The 16895-nt window shown below is 41.7% G+C and overlaps 1 protein-coding gene across 1 annotated transcript in view; it reads left to right on the forward strand.

Moving 5' to 3' along the window:
• Positions 1-16895, forward strand: part of CLMP (CXADR like cell adhesion molecule) — a gene marked incomplete at both ends in the record, with an annotated part of 40466 nt that overhangs the window by 18718 nt on the left and 4853 nt on the right. The window contains 2 exon segments of the mRNA XM_082330856.1: positions 15729-15886; positions 16594-16795. Coding sequence (XP_082186982.1) covers positions 15729-15886; positions 16594-16795 — 360 coding nt within the window.

The following is a 16895-nucleotide window of genomic DNA, read 5'->3' on the forward strand; positions in this document are numbered from 1 at the left end:
TCAACTTGCCTGTTGTCTCTTCTTTTATACGTAAATTTTAAGATACCCAGAACTGTGACTGTCTTTGTTATTCTCTACTCTGTGCAGCATCTAAACAAAATACATCCTTGTCTGAGGGCTTAACCTAATGTAAATAATATCAAGCCACATGTCTAAGACATCTTCAATTAGCCAAATTATGTAGTAAGAAAAACAGGAGTAGAAGCAAATTTTTTACTAAGTAGTAATTTGGTCCTAAACATGAAAGCCTCAGATGCTCTATTTCTCAACTGCCTTGGCCTTTGAAATAGTCAGATTCACCACATCAAGAGCCTTACAATAGCAGGGAGGCACCAGGCTGCTGCTTGTGTTTGTTGCATTTCTTTTTGATTGTTTATTTGATCTTAAAAGTTCTTTGGGGGAATCTCTTATCAGCTCTAAAATGTGCTTGCACTAGTAAATAAGAAGCAGTGACATTAAAAGTAATTGACATTAAAATGTGATGTTAAAATTAATCATGTTTGATGGATGTTGGAGACTGAATCCGCAAGGCTCCCAGATTCGTGTTTTAGCAAGTTTTGACATTCATTCTCCCCCTCAGTTCCTGCAGCAGTTGGGTAACTGCCTTCCCCACCCGCTGGTCCTAAAACCTTGTGCAGGGAGGGGGTGCTGGTTCAGAAAGGAGAAGGGGTTTTCTTGGAATTAACTGCTTAGTAGCTTGGGGTAAAATGGCTTTTCTATTCTCCATCCAGTGAACTATTGTCAGATTCTCAAAATCAACACAGTACTGGTGATGCTGGTTTCCTAATCAGCAACATAAGGTTGAAAATGGAAGGGACCACCGGGACATTTGCAAGAGAGCTGATGGAGTTCTGGAGTGTTCGTTCCCTGTGCTATGTGGCAGTTCCAGGCAGAAGCAGCCTTGCCAGAAAACTTGGCTCTTGCAGTGTGAATAGGGATTTTTTGGTTGCCATTTTTAGTAAAATAGGAAAATATTTAGGTTTTGTAACAATTGTGCAAGGTTCAGAAGGAAACACTCAGTTGCCAGTTCTGCTCATGTGGCACCAGCACCAAGTGTAAAAGAAACTGACAGTGTTTTTCCTCAGAATCTGGACTTTCTCAAAGAGCTGGAGGGGACGTGGTATAACCTGACACCTGTATTTTACAGCCAAGTTCTTTAGCAGCAGCCAGGAATATGATGAGTGTTAGGAATGGCTGATGGCTGGTCACTATTCCCATGCTTCTTTTGTGAAGCAAGAATCAGGTGAAATCATAGCAGCCTGCTCCTCTTCCTTTGGGTGGCTGAAGCTTACCTAGAGATGTTCCCTCCAGGCAGGGAGCGAGAGGGAGAGATGCAGCATTTCTTGTTTCCAGTATAACGTTTTTCCAACTTCCTTTTTTAGCAATGTGAAGCTTGAAGGGGCCTCAGAAAAATGAACCGATGTATTGGGCAAGAAGCCAGCTACCTCCTTGCAGCATGAGCTCTGTGCTGGCTTCACTTTCTGTCCTATTTGGAAACTAGAAGTAATGAGCTGACATGAGCTGATTTTTTTCCTTTCCCACTGTGGTCTGTGTAGGGTGCCAGTCTTTGTGAAAGTCAGCACAGTGGGCATATAGCCTTTTTCCATAGCCTTTTCTTGGCGCTGTGTGGTAATTTGCATGAGAGTAACTTTTATACGAAGCAAAAAGACTGTGCTGTAAGTTAATTTAGCTGGAGTTAAAGCTTGGCCTGGTGGTTAGGGGCACTGAGAACTCCTGCCTTCTGCAAGCAGCCAGGCAAGAGGTGTTTCCAGTGTGTAGTTTGATTTGGATGGTCCTTGTGAATTGTAGATCTTATTCCCAACTCTGCCACTGATTCCTTGTGACCTTGGTCAGTCTTGTGTCCCTAGTTATCCATGGGTAAACTGTGCTTTCAATATCTGCCTTTTCCTTTGCAAACTGTAAACAATAATACTTGGGAGTGTCACTATGGGGCTGTGAAGAGAACACTGAGATCTTGGCATGGGAGAGTCATGTTTTTTTCCTTTTAATTGTACAATGGGCATAAGTCACACTGTGAGGCACCAATGGGGAAAGATAATGTTAAGGATGCTTTTGCTTATGCAACATGAAACTAGTTAACTGACTGCCACTGGATGAAGTCCATAAGGCTTAAAAAAAAACCCAAGTGATAGACTTTAAAGAAAAGGAAATAGTATATTAAATGCACTTCTCTTTCTCTTTGGTGATATCCAAGTCCCTGAGGAGTAATAGATAGGCTTGGGTGTCCACAATTTATGGATGTGCAAGGTAAAGTACAAACAAGTTACAGTTGAGTTTTTTGATGACTGGTTTGCAGAGGTGCTGAAGACCTGCATCTGTGCATGCCCTTAGTGAAGGGTATGAGGGTGAACAGCAGCTTGGGGAGGCAGAGAAAGACCAGAGTGCTCAGTTTAGTCAGTGTTTTTATCTAGTCTCCCTTCTTAAAGCAGGGGGGAGAAGCTGTGTCAGCTCTGATTAAAGAAAATAGATTTTCCTAGAGAAGCCAAACCAGCAAAAAACCATAAGTACTGCAGAGACTAGCCAGATACTTTGGTGGCTTTTTGTGGCAATTCTGGCTCAAGAACATTGGGAAGTTTTGAAGATGAAATTAACCTATGGGAACATGGAACAGCAATAATATAAAAAGTTGATTTCAACTTGCAGGAAAGCATATTTTGTGGCTTTTGCAGAAAGGGTACCTCCCTGCAAACCTGGGTTTATATGGATTTCCAGGATCACCAAAAGGGTATGGAGACAGAGGAAGCAAACTGGAGTGTTTGAGCTCCCCAGTTCTTGCTTCAATTCCCCACATCAGAGTGTTGCTGGATAATGTAAAGTACTGTGCAAATATTAATGTTTTACCTTAGCAAATTTGCCTTGCCTATTTTTGTGCCACTTTCTGTGGTCAGTTAATGACTTAGTTATTTCTCTGGCACTTTGAAATAAATTTCAGTGCTGCCCAAGTAAATATTGGGGAAAACCCAATGTTAAATAGATATGCCTTTACTTGCAAGTTCAGGCAATCAAGAAACAATATCAGGTGATGTATCTGATCAGTTACAACAGCTTGTTTTTTCCATCATGTGGAGAGAAAAAAAAAAAGCTGGTACTAGAATGAAACTGGAGACAGCTGTGACCTGCTCACAATACTGTCAGCAGAAAAAAAGGCTGAATTCATCAAACTATGTGCTCAGTTATCCCCACAGACCACACATGCTAGGAGAGCTGGGGTTTACTGTAAATGTGGCTGACAGATGGCTGCCAGACATTACAATAGACTTAATCACTGAAGAGCCCACCACCCTGATCTAGCAGCTGTGTACACAGTTTGTGTCATGGCTGCTGAAACCAAACTGTGGCACTTCTCTGTAGTGAATGTAGTGGGAGAGGAGCATTGTATGCTTTTTTCTGGACAGTCTAAAAGTTGCAGTGATGTAGGAAGGCCTATGGCTTAGGGGGTGGTACTTGAGTCTCATGGGTCCCTCCTTGACCTGCTGTAAGACTTAGAGCTTGTCACAGAATAGTATAAACTGGAAGGGATTTCTGGAGGTCTCTGGCTCAAAGCAGGGTCATCTTACATCAGGCTGATCAGGATTTCAGCCAGTCCAGATTTGAATAGTTCCAAGGATGCTGATTCCACAATCTGTGAGCCCATGTTCCAGTGGTTGACTGTTCTCATAGTGAAATTTTTTCCTAATCTCTGACCAGAATTCCCCGTTTTAGAACTTGTCTATTGTCTCTCATCCACTTGTGCACCTCTGAGAAGTCTGGCTCTGATTTCTCTATAATTTTGTTGTTCCTTCTGTAAGTTTTACATATGCATCCCTGAGGCATGCAGATTTTCTTACATAAATTGAAAAGGACAGAAGTGAGGTGCAGAGAAGCTGCAGCTTGTTTAGGAAACCTGACTTCTGCATCAGGGCTTGAGGTCCTTTTCTAGCTTGAGCTTTCTTACCAGGAAGTTTAGGTGAATTTCCTGAGAACTCCCCACTACCAAAGTCTCCCAAATCATTCAGTAGAAATTTTTTCTTCCATCATTTCTCTTCAGACTGTACAGACCCACTGAGATCCTTGTTTCCATGGAATGCCTCTATTCCTGCACTAGCTCTGGAGTCCTTGTATCCTGTAGCTTGTATCATTTTCCCCTTTGCAGATAAAATACCTGGGGTTCTGCAGGACAGCAAGGTGAATGTGAGCCAGCAATGTGCTCTTGTGGCAAAGGTGGCCAACAGCATCCTGGGCTGTATTGGGAAGAGTGCAGGTAGCAGATCAAGGGAGGTGATCCTTCATCTCTACTCAGCACTGGTGAGATCATATGTGAAGAAGCACTGTGCCCAGTTTTGGGCTCCCTAGTGTTGGACAAGTGTACTGGAATGAGCCCAGCTAAGGGCCACAAAGATGATTAAAGGACTGAACTGTCTGCTTGGAGAAGGGCATTGGACTAGATTGTTCCTGGAGGTCCCTTCTGGCCTTTACTACTCTGTGGTTCTGAAGCAGTTCTGTTGAAATAGATATCAGGAGTTTATGGCTGGTGCTACAGATACCATTTGTCTTCAAAGGCAGTTTTAAAAGTAGCTCTGAAAGATAATGCATGCACATGTTGATCACAACAAAATCTAAAATACAGTTGTTCACAAGATGGGAATAATGTGGTGTAGTCTATTTTTTGTTCTAAGACTAGCCTTTTCTTTCAACACTTTACATTATTTCTTCATCTCCTCTATGATAAGTCAGGGCTGTTGATTGAAACATTTCTTGATGTTGAGGGAATCGGTTGGTCAAGCTGTGGTAGGGACCTCAGTCTGAATAAGAACACAGGAAAAGTTCAGTGATGCTTTTAAGTCCGTCAGACCTCTTGGATTAACTGAAAAGGAGGGTGGAAATTCAGAGTCCCAGTAGTGGAGCTGGTCATGTGTGCTACCCATTCCTCCTAGGCTTCCTTCTGTATATTCACCTGACCTTTACAGTATGTTTCTTGAGAAGATGCCTGACCTTTTCACATCCAATTAGCAGATTTGTTCAACTGTTGCCTGAATCCCATTTTTACCCTTCTCCCCCCTCCAAGCCCCTCTTCCTGTTCAGCATCTTGGAAACATTATGCTTGCTCACCAGAGCTCAATGGTGTGCTGTAGCTCTCAGACAGGGCTCTTCTGCTCTTAAAATGCTGATACCCAGTGCTTGTTTTTACAAAGGGCTCTGCCTCTCCATTACTTGGGGCATCCCTCCCTTTAGGAAAGGGACATGTGCCAGAGGAGAACTAGATTGCTCTTTTGAGCAAAGGTCACAGGAATATTTGGCAGGCATGATGCTTGCATGTTCTCATTCAGGGTTTCCCCTAGCAATGGCCCTAGGCTTTTGCAGATTTTGTTGCTTTGCAGAGCCCTTGGTATTTGCAAACATGCAAAATATATGTAACACGCGTTTCAGCTGCTGGCATTGGAGCCCTATGGTGAGTAGAGAAGAAAATCTGCTTCCCCACCAATCTCATCCCTATTGCAGAGGCAGTTTGTTTGACATGACCATTAGAAATGAAGTAGTTCTATCAGAGCTGAACCACACAGATTCTGAGCTGTTTAACTCTGGAATAGTATCCCTCCCTCTTGTCCCCCCAACAGTTTGCAAGTTTTATTTAGTTCAAGTAATACCGAAGCTTTGTTTTAGTCTTTCTACCTGCATGTTTGAAAGCCAGTTAAAATTGGATTTTAAAAGTCAGTACTTTGAGTATGCTTCTGTTTCTGAGGGAATGAAATGGATCTGATTTCTGTTTTAGTCCTTATGCCTTTTCCAAGCATCTTATGTGGTAACTTAATTCATGCTTTGAACTTTTAAAATAAGACTAGGGTTTTGATAAATCTACACTAAGATTAAAAAAGAAACAACACAGGTATATAAGTAAATAAGTAGACAGTTGAAAACCAATAAACAATATGCTTTTCCATATGTTCTTACATGTTCCAAAACTTCCACAGAAGCAAAAAAAAAAAATTTGATAATTCTTCATTTTCTTATGTTGTTTCTTAGGTTGCAGTATTGTCGCTGCACTTCAACTTCATTAATGTAACTTTACTGTATGATCATGTCCTTTTTAGGATTGTTTGCTGTTGTCAAGTGGAATGGATCCAGAAGCTGGAATTTGGCCCTTAGCTCACAAACTACAATCCTGTGGGTAGTGGAATCCTCCTCAGACTTCGCCAGCTCTGGCTATTGTCAGTGCACAAGAATGCCTTAGGTTCAGCTGTGCTCCTGACAGTCACTAAAAATAAAAAATATATATGCAGGAATCTATTATACTTGGTATTTGTGTTAAATAACATTTCCTTATTTCCTGTGTCTGATTCTTCAGTCCTTTTCTTAACTTCAGAATCACTTACAGCAGCTGTGCAGTATTGCTGTTAGTTAAAATAGCTGTTGTGCTCCACTTTGGAAAGCTGGCCCTCTAAAGGGAGAATGCTTTCCAAATTATGCTTGTCTCTTTTAAAGTCAATGCAAGTTCTCACGAGTATAGTATTCAGTCTAGTCTTTGGTTTGTAAATGTTACTGGGAAGAACCTCGGGATCCTTTTGAGCACAGGGCCTCACCAAATGCAAGATCAGACTTTCTTCAGTACAATGTGAACTAATATTCAGTGTGTAGAGATTTAGTGAATTGTCTGCATGATGCCAGCTTCCTAAAATGCAGTTGGTGGATATCTCTTCCAGCATTTACAGTAGGGTTTGCATTCCTTGGTAATCCCTACTTGCTGAATTTGTAGCTCTGATTCAGAAAGTGGGATTTACAGAGCTCCGCCTCTAGTCGTCTGAGACCTTAGTGTACATGTCCAGATGCCATAACTCCTGGTAACAGTGGAAAAAACAGAAAAGATGTATCTGTTCTCAGAGTCTGCTTGCAGCTGGTATGCTGTTGTGCCAAACTCTAGCAAAGACGCAGGGAGGGAGTGGAATCCTAGTGATAAGATAATTAAGAACCTGATCCTCCTTTTTCTTCCTTCTGGTTCATGCTGAAGCCAGTGTAAGGATGAGGATTAAGAGAATGAGGTTTCTTTTTAATTTTCTAACCTCTGATGGGTTCAGTAAATACAAAGTAATGGATCCTAACTACTGTAGCATTGGTGAGAAATAGGGGCTGCAGACAGCTGGGTAGGCAGTATCTGTAACCATAACTCTTCTAGAGTTAAGCTGCTGGTGTTCCTGGTCCTGTGCTCAGACCAGAAGACTGCACCTTGTATTCATCTGAGAAGTGTTGCAGAGTTTAATATATCTCTCTTCCAAGACTTATGGGGGGTGATGGGGAGGAGCTGCTGCTGCTGTTCATTTTCTGCCCTAGGGTAGGCTGTAGCTGAGGATTTGAGATTGAGTGAATATGAAAAGTGACAGAGTGCTAATACATTAGGCATTCATTTTGTATCATATTAGTAGTGCTTGTAGTGGATAAGTGAGATGTCATACCATGTTATGTGCAATTATGAGTATGCAACTGAACATTTCATTGAGGTAATATGGATGTGCTGAACAGGGACTGAAACATGTACCTTAAAACTAGATCAAACTTTGAAAATATCTGTGAGCAAAGGATGCAGAAAGGCATGAAGTTTACTTGTGAATACCTTCCAAGTTTCTTGGTACCTTTTTTAGCAAGCTTAAACCAAGCTGAATTTCTATGATAAAAAGCAGCAGAAAAGCACAATCAGTTCAGTGCTTTCTGGTTAACATCTTACACTTTGATGCTAAGGAAAAAAAAACCACACAGATGGAATCCTCAGTACAAGAATGGTTTCATTGGGAATATCTATCAACCTCTCAAGTCTCCTCTTCTCTTCCTGATTTTCAGAGTTAACTCAGCTGATGCAACCTACTCCTTGGATTTTGAAATTGGTGAAGAAAGATCTGATGGACAAATACTATTTTGAAAACAGTTTTGTTGCTGTCTCTTTTGGTTTGTATTCTGGATTCTGCTTGGTGTCTGCCTTGGGCAGATAACTTCATTTCTGTGTGCCTTCATTTTTATGTCTGTGAACTGACAGCAACAATAGGCTCACTGGAAGACTGAGGCCTAAGCATACTTCTCAGACAGAAGACACCATAGAAATTATTACTGAACCATCTTTCTTCTCATACTTTGAATCCTCATTTGAAACCAGGCAAAAGGAGTGAAATTTCTGATGTTTAGGGGTGGAATGTGTTATTCTTTTGCTTTCATCAATACAAAGCAGCCCAGAGATGCTTGCAGAGAAAGGGTATATCAGCCAGCCATAGGTGCTTCAGCCCCCAAGGAATCTGATATGTACTGACAAGCTCTCTGTACAGATCTAGTCCACACAGCTTGAAATCACCAGCTGCATTACTGAAAGGCTTAGCTGAGCTGTGTTACTGTAAACAGAAGACACCTGGACCATTTTACTGATAAAATTGCCTGGACTAAAGGCTAAGGGACTTCACACATTCCTCTGTACAGACACTCTGTGAACCATTAAATAGGAAGATGCAGTTCTGATGCTTTGTTTTCTGTTCTCTGGTCTCCAGGGATGTAAACCCAGAATCTCCTCCTTGCACTTGATTTTAAAATGCAATGAGGAAAAAGGACAGCCACAGTACATACATAGCTGTTGGCTGCCTGTGAAGATCCTCAGCTAATGGAAAGTTTCAATGTTTTTCCAATATTCCAAAGTCTCTCCAGGCTTTGGATTCAATTATGTGTGGTGGTGCTGAAGGCAAACTTCCTGTTGGCATTTTTAGGGACAGAATTTTACCTCTTGATTCTAGGCATGTATAGGTAAGGTCCTTAGATTGCATGTGGCCACTGGGTGCTGTGGGATCAGTCTTTCATCAGTCTTTTCTGTCTTAAATATACTAGAGAAACCCTGGGTTTTCCCCCATCCTGGCTGCTGGGGTCATTTGCGAGACCCAGACCTGCACTGGGCGGACCTTCTCATTCGTGCCTAGGGGTGGTGTGAAGACATAGTGCATTTAGACACGCACCATGTGCACTGCCACTATGCTGGTAACAGCTATCCCGCAGATCACTTCCCTGGCTCACCCAAGACTGCCCAGGGAAGGATTGGTGGCCAACTGCCTGTGCTTCTGCAGCTGGTGATGTTTCTGTTGGTAGGAGCCTGTGTATCACCAGCCAAATTCTAGCCCCCTCCTGCACTCTTGCTTAGTTGTTGCAAACCTCTAAAAATCAGAGTCTTTGCTTTAAATGTTGCTTTTTCTGTTGTCCTTGGGCCTTCCTAGCTCCTCTGCAGTTTCAATTCCAAATGCTTCACGTCACCTCTTGGAAACTCAGCAACATGCAGGACTCTTCCCCTTTGCTTTCTGTTTTAACAGCCTCTTCAGACCTCAGCCCCAAGCACATGTGGTTCCAATTACAGAACCTCTGCAATGCTGTGTGGATATGGATGGGGATAGGCTGACCTCTTTATTTTAACACAGCTAGCCTGTTCCTGCGGGAGCTGACTGTTAGCTCACATTTTTCTTATTTGAGATGCTTTTGCTTCACAACCAAATTCCTGAAATCAAAGGGAGGCGGAGGGGAGCAGGCTGCAGGCAGCATGCACTGGGGACCAGGTCTTGGTCGCTTGGAGTGCTTGAGCTCTTGGGAGGAGGCAACCTTTGGCCTTTATGTCTCTGCCAGCCAAGGAATACAGAAAGCAGATGTCCCAGAGCACAGCCTTGGCTGAGTTAATTATCCTTAGGAGACTTCGGCTGCCCCCAGCTTCTCCTCCCTTGTGCTAAAGAATGCAAAATAGCTGTCTGTAAGAAGACACTGTTTTATATTTTTGGCCTAAAATGCTGTCAGGGTAACTAACTGTTAGGGCTAGTGTGGTCTGAGGGCGAGCAGGGGGTGTTGACCTTGTGGGTTCTCCTTACAGCTCTGGAACAAACCAACATAGCTATCCACTGTCTTGGTTTATCCACAGCAGAAACTGGGGAAGAGAGTCAAAGGGGAGATAAAAGCCTTAATGTGTGTGTCTGTCATTACTGAACAGTAATACTGTGGGGGAAAATGCTTGGTTTCTCAATGGAGAGCTTAATTTTAAGGCCTACTGAGCCTTAAATACTTAACTGTAGAACTAGTGTCTGTAGTATCTTTAGCACTTAGCTGATTTGAGCTTCCAGGTCACTCAAGCAGCTCTGAAAGTTTTACTCAGGATGTAATTCTTTGGCCATAGAAGTAGCTTCCTATTTAAGCATGTAAAATTCCAGATTTGCTTATTGTAAAATGCTCAGATTTTGCTCCTTACCACTGTAATGACCACTGGACAGAGTGGGGGGCAGGCTTTTGCTTTTCTGTAAAGAAGCTTAGTAAATAATTTCCTACAAGACTGTAGCAAGATCAAACTCTAACAGATGTGAAATGTCTTAAATTCCTGGCATGAAGGAGTGGTTCAAAGTTGCAACATGGTAGGCTGTCCTGGGCTTTTTGTTTGTTAATTCTCAAACATATTATTCTTGTATATATCTAATTTAGACAGATACTCTGTTTTTAAATACTTTCTTGAGTGGGATAAATGTTTTTAGCACAACAACGAGTGAGTCAACTGTGCAGGATTATTCAGCTAGAGAAACATGACAAGCCTGAATAATTCTGTGGATATTTATTTTCTTTGGGCTAATTTAAACTGTTTCAGTAATTTAGATCATTTTGACTAAAATGAAGTACTTACACAAGCAGCTCAGCCTGCAGATCTAGTTGAGACCAGCCATTGCACAGGACTGTCGGATGCACTGAGGCATTTTTTTCCAAAAGCCTACCTGGATTTTGAGAAGAATGTGTGTTATTCAGAGGACTACAGGACCAAAACTTCCTTCTCAGAAGGACCCCATTTTCAGATAGTGGAATCACACAGATATGAAAATAATTCTTTTAAGAGTATCCTAAGAAGGACTCAAAATCAGACCACAAAATTACTGGTTATGCTTGAGAAGTTGTCTGCAGAGGACTGTTCTTTCAGAAAGGATGTGATGTGCCTTGACAACAGTGGCCATTCACTGTTCCTGTCACATTTTCATCCAGGAAACAGTTTGATATTAATGAACAAAAGCAGGTAGAGCACCTATCACAGGTGAAATGGAAATTGTCCAGACAGTGCTATAAACTGTGTGTGTAGATACTATTGGAATTCCTGCTTTTGTGGCTGTATTGAAGAAAGTTTTCCTCTGCAGCAGACTTGAGTCGCTTGCTTCCTGAGTCGCTTCCCTCTTGAGTTGCAGGAAAATTACAGGCTGCATGTCTATCCCTCCACGGACATCAGTATCTCGGAATATTTTTTTGCAGAGGTCATCCTTGTTAAAAAGCCAAAATAAATGATTAAAAAGTGTAGCTGAATAAACTTCACCGAGTTCCTGGAACAACTGAAATTTTTCAAGACTCATTTTGGATATTCACATCTTAAATGAACTTGGTGTAGATATGGTTTGGGACAAATTTACAAAGCATCATTATGGATTTCTTAAATCTCAATTCTCTGAATCTTTTCTCGGCTGTTCCTCCTAATTCCAGCAGTTAGGTGATACAGCACAGTTTATTTTTTTAGAAGTATAATCTATATTTAGCATTATTCCCTAATTCAAGCTGCCTTCTGAACCTAATGAAAGATTTAAATCTGGAAGCTCTTTAGCTTTTAGCACATGAATTTGCCTACAAATAAAGATGTCAGTGAAACATTTTTCACTTTGCTTCTGCTTTATGTTTATGTGCCTTGCAGATAGGTATGTTTGATTTTGTTGAGATATATATATATGTGTATATACATATACTTGTTATTGGATGGGCATGAAAATAAACTGAGCTTCATAATAGCATGTATATGAAAGTACATGTCACTGTGTTAAGGATTCAGACACAAAAACACTACTTTGGTCATACCTGTGATAAGGCCAAATACACAGTCCCAATCTGCTCAGCACTTGCTGTGTTGTACAGGAGATGGTTCCTTCCCTCTAAACCTCTTTTAAAGGGCAAGCATTTCTGAAATTCAAACGTTCTTATAATGTGTGATACATTTAAAATGAGTGGTCCTTAAAGTGTTGAAATGAGTTCTGGGAAATGCTTTAAGACGGACATCTTTGCATGAGAAAGATGCAGGATATTGTCCACACTGTTTTCTTTAAAATCTATTATGCATGTACTGCAGAATGGACTGTTACTGAGAGGGCTAAAAATCCCTTTCCCTAATAAATCTGTTTGTGCTGTTTGGGTACTGTCTGTTTAGGTGTGCTAGCTTTAGTACTGTTTAAAATACTTGTTGCTCTGTAGTTCTTGGATATTTAAAACCTCAGCGAGGGATGAGAGACAATAATCTTTCTCCCTTGTGTGCAGGGTGTTGGGTGAGGTATTGTCTTCTGAACAATAGAGCAAGCATTTAAACATTACAATGGTCTCCTCCTCCCCCAAATACAGAACATTGCATTGCCTGTGGTGTGTCAGAAAGCCTGGCACTGCACCCAGTGCTGCTTTTTTTTTTTTTTTTTCAGGCCTATGGCCAATGCTTTCAAATGCTGCAGTCGCAATAAGTTTAGGGTTCCTGCTCCGCAGGAAAAACAAACTAATGTCCTGCTGATGTCATGGGATGTGGGCTGAGTAAGGTCTGAGTAAAGCTGAAAAGCAATTCCCGAATTGCTCCTTGCAGCAGAAGGAGCCACACACAGGATGTGGAAGGGGAAGAGGGTTTTTTGGGTAAGAACTGCGGAGCCTGCATATATGTGGCATTACTGAGCGAGACGCTTGGATCCGACTTCTGGGAAAATCATCTGTTGTCTTCATCTATTGTCTACCGGAGCCAGCCCTTAAGGCCTTACTCTGCGTGGGCTCTGCCCTCGTGTGGCTGTGAAGCTCTTTAAGGGGAAGGTTATGGAGCCAGCTGCGCATCCACCCAGCAGAGCAAAAGTGCTTGCTAGGAGCGAGCTGATTTTGCAAACTAAGCAATGTATGTCCTGGCCAGTACATGGAGGTGGCTGCTGCTGGAAGAGGTTGTCCATAAAGCAGACACTCTCTTTTAATACTCATTTAAACTGAGGGGTGGGGGAATGGTAAAAGCACTATGAGCGAAATCTCATTTCTTTGACCTGTTCTTGCTAGGTCTCACCTACACAAATACAAGAGAACTTCAGAGGGCATTTATTCTTCATTGAATAATAAAACAACCTAGAGGGGGCTTGGATGTGTTTTCTAGTTCCTTTTTCTTTCTGAGGCGTATGCAGTAAATTCCAGCACATATCTAAAGGTAAATTTCCATTTCATCACTGCTTGCTACAGTGAGACCCTACCCGAACTATTAAAAGGCATGAGGTTTGTTGACATTGAGCGCTCTTTGGATTTTTTTGTGGGTAAATCCCATAACTGGCACCCTATGTTGAGTCCTTTTGGAGCTATGTTTTTGAGCTTCCTTTTGACTGTATACAGGTATAGATGACTGGAAAGAAAATGGTGAGGGTTTTGTCTAGAACACCTGCAAAACTTAGACTTCCTTGTGAGTTTGTGGGTGTTATTCAGGAGATAATAAGGACTAAAGGAACACTTCTTTTTTTTTAATAAAAAAACATGTCACGGAAGAGCATGCAATGTACGTGACAATCTGGTTGTCAGTTCACTCGTGAATCAGCTCCAAGTTATCTCTGATTGCACGATTGAAAAAGCAAAGGGTGCTTTGGAAGTTTGCCGTCACTCTCTCATTGGATGTCTCCCTGTTCCTACGGGCATTTAGAAGATGAGCTGATGGGCACAGGCTCTTTCTTAAATCCAGACCGTGTTTGCTGGTGGCACAAAACCTCAGTGCTCTGCTGGCACAGGACTTTGTAAATGTTGCAAATGTTATGTGAATGCTCACTATTGTGGTGCTTAAATTAAACTTATTGATTGGTCATCTAGTGAGTGTCCGTGTGTTTAATGAGGGCAGCCCGCAGCAATGTGGGCTGTAGGAGAAAGCAGGCGTTCATCTTAGGCAGAAAGTATAATTGTATTTGGCCAGATGGAGCTTTGAGACTAGTGAATCCAGTGATAAACTGGATTAATTTTCCCTTTAAAGAAAGCAGCTAATGTGGCTGAAAAGGAGCTTTCACTCTCATCAATTCATTCAGAGATCCACGTAGAGGAGGAGAACTTAATCCTTTGCAAGACCCCACTTGTCTTAAAATTCTAGGTGTTTTATATATGTGCATGCACACAGTAGATGATACCTTTTATAGAAATGCTTGGCAAGTATTGATTAAATACCAGAAGCTCAGGAGCTGAGGGATGGTCATGCTAACAACTCAGAGGCCCATCTGAGAATGGGAGCAGGAACAGAACGAATTTTCTAAAACCAGAGTTGGTCCTGAAGAAACAGAAAAAGCTGAGAAAGTGTCGTGTTGGATGTAATTTTTCCTTTTTTTTTTTTTTTTCCCTTCACTTAAAGGTAAAGGAAAGGTTAAAGATCCACTCTTTAAATACAAGTATAGGAACAAATTTAGCCTATGTAACTAGAGCTTCTTATGCTCTTGCCAGTAATCTTGCTATGTAATCACAGGATTGTGTGTTCAGTCGCACTTGTGACTTCCTCGTGCTGCCAACTCTCACCGTTTTCATCAGTTTCACAATAATTGGTCTAAGACGCAAGATACTTCATCTCACTTCATTTCACAGGGGAAAAAAATGCTTTTAGGCTTTCTTCTTACACAGCAAAACTTAACACCAACCTAGTTGCACTCTGAAGATTCATACACAAAAGGCAGATGGCATTTGTGCCCCAGAAATCCCCGTGGAAACTTGGTTGGAAAATTTTTTATTTGGTGTCATAGCAGACCTGGGGGTCCCTGACCTAAATGCCTGTAATTTTCCATGCCTCTGATCTGTTGGGTCAGTTTTAATTGAGTTTGAACTTAGCATGGTGAGTCCATGCGTTATCAAAAGTTGGAGATGGGCAAAGCCACGAATCGACCCCTGATTTTGTTCAGTTTTAGCAGGGATGCAGTACAGAAAGAAACTCGGAAAGAAATGGGGAGTTTCACCGTGACTAACGCAGTGCTGCTGGAACATGTTTTTCTGCGGAACGCCGTCTCCTGCTCCAGGTTTTAGGGAGTTAACATGCGGTTTGGGTTCTGCTGGATAACATTTAGAAGGCTCTGCTTCCCTCTAGTGGTTCAGCTTGGCAATTTCTCCCCCATTTTTTTTTTTTTTAAATCCTGACAAACCGTTTTTGACAACTTATGATTTTTTTTGACGTTGCTATTCAAAGACACTTCCCTAGCCTACTTGTACCGTGCCTTTCTGAAGGTTAACCCTCTTGTTCCCAGGCTGCTCTCTTATTTCCAGTGCTGAAATGCACGCAACGAACATCATCCAGTGTTAGGGAAGAGACTCCAAGCCTCGTCAGACTGACATAGGAATAAAGCGATGGGCTCTGAAGGTGGTCTGGGTGGAAACATTGCTTATGAATTAAGGTTGTAAGAGGTGAAGGCAAAACCAAGGAGGTAATCTGAAATTTTGAGTGTATAGAGGATGTGGGTGCGACTTTAGTATTGACAGCTCTGGAGTGTGAAGCCATCTGTTCTTCGTGCTTAAATATTAGTGCGAAACTAGCTGCCTGTGTATGTATAGATGTCCCCTTTAATCAGCTGCAATCTGTCCAGGAAGCCAAGCTGTTGGGTTTTCTTTGATGCTGTGAAGCAAATGAGCAAGGATTCAGTGAAACCTAAGCTAGCAACACTTGTCAGTGCAGAGATGCATCCTTAATCCTGGGATCTGTCTTTCAGCTTCCTGTTCTGTTTGGCTGTCCGAGGCTCAGACTGAATTTAAGAGAGTGGCTGAAGAAAACGTGACTTTGCCTTGTCACCACCGCCTGGGCCTCCTGGAGCAAGGGAGCCTGGATATTGAGTGGCTGCTGCACATTTCTGAAACAGTACAAAAAGCGGTAGGTTCAGCCGTGATTAGCATCTGCTGAGAAAATCGCCTTATTTCTATCTTGACATCAGTAGCAGCCATTCATTTAAAGAGACTTCTGTGATGATATTTGCAAGTTATTCTGATGAAGTAAGCAGTGTTTAGAAAACACAGCTGATTTATTTGGAGAGATTTATAATGTATAGAAGTTACTTGATATTCACGCATGCTGTATTGGAACAGGTTGTGTTACAGTCAAGTTTTCTTTAAACTAATGCTGTTATGTAATGAGTCATCATTGGATAAACTTCAGAATTGCCCTTCAGGTTTTCAAAAATGACCTTGGATTTTGTAGGCCGTTATTGAAACCTTGGTTTTGGGGAAAAATACGGTTGTTTAATACTTACAAAACACAGGTCTGCAGTAACTTAAATTAGCTAGCCAAAACCAGACAAAATTAAAGACTGCTTTTATATATTATGGTATAAGCTGATGTCTATTTTGATGCTAGTATAAATGCTCCAGTATAAATCTCTAGCATAAAAATTTTATGTGTCAGTCTCAGAGTTGAAATCCAGGTTTAATTTTCCACCCTGCCCCAGGCTTCCTGTGTGACCCTTGGCAAGTCACTTAACCACACTGAACCTTAGCCTTCAGTTCCTGAAAATGCTTTGATTCGTTGTTCCATGTGAAAGTAAAATTACAGCTGGCTGATCAGTGACTGTCTTTGCTCCTCAGGTGATCACTTACTCTGGAGGCCGTGTTTATGATGACCTGAATGAGGAACAGAAAGGGCGCGTTTCCTTCACATCCAACTTCCTTGCTGGAGATGCATCTTTACAAATCATATCCCTGCAGTCCAGTGATGCGGGGAAGTACATATGTAAGGTTAAAAATGCTGGGCAGTACGAATGGGCTCGCATCACCCTGAAGGTTGTAGGTAAGGTCATTTTACTGTTCTTCCAAAGAAAAAAAATCACAAGACTCATTTCCTGTAGAGAGATTTATTTCAGCAGGGTATAAATACAAAGACATCTCAT

Source organism: Platalea leucorodia (genome assembly GCF_965183815.1).
Source record: "Platalea leucorodia genome assembly, chromosome: 20".
Classification (NCBI taxonomy): Eukaryota; Metazoa; Chordata; class Aves; order Pelecaniformes; family Threskiornithidae; genus Platalea; species Platalea leucorodia.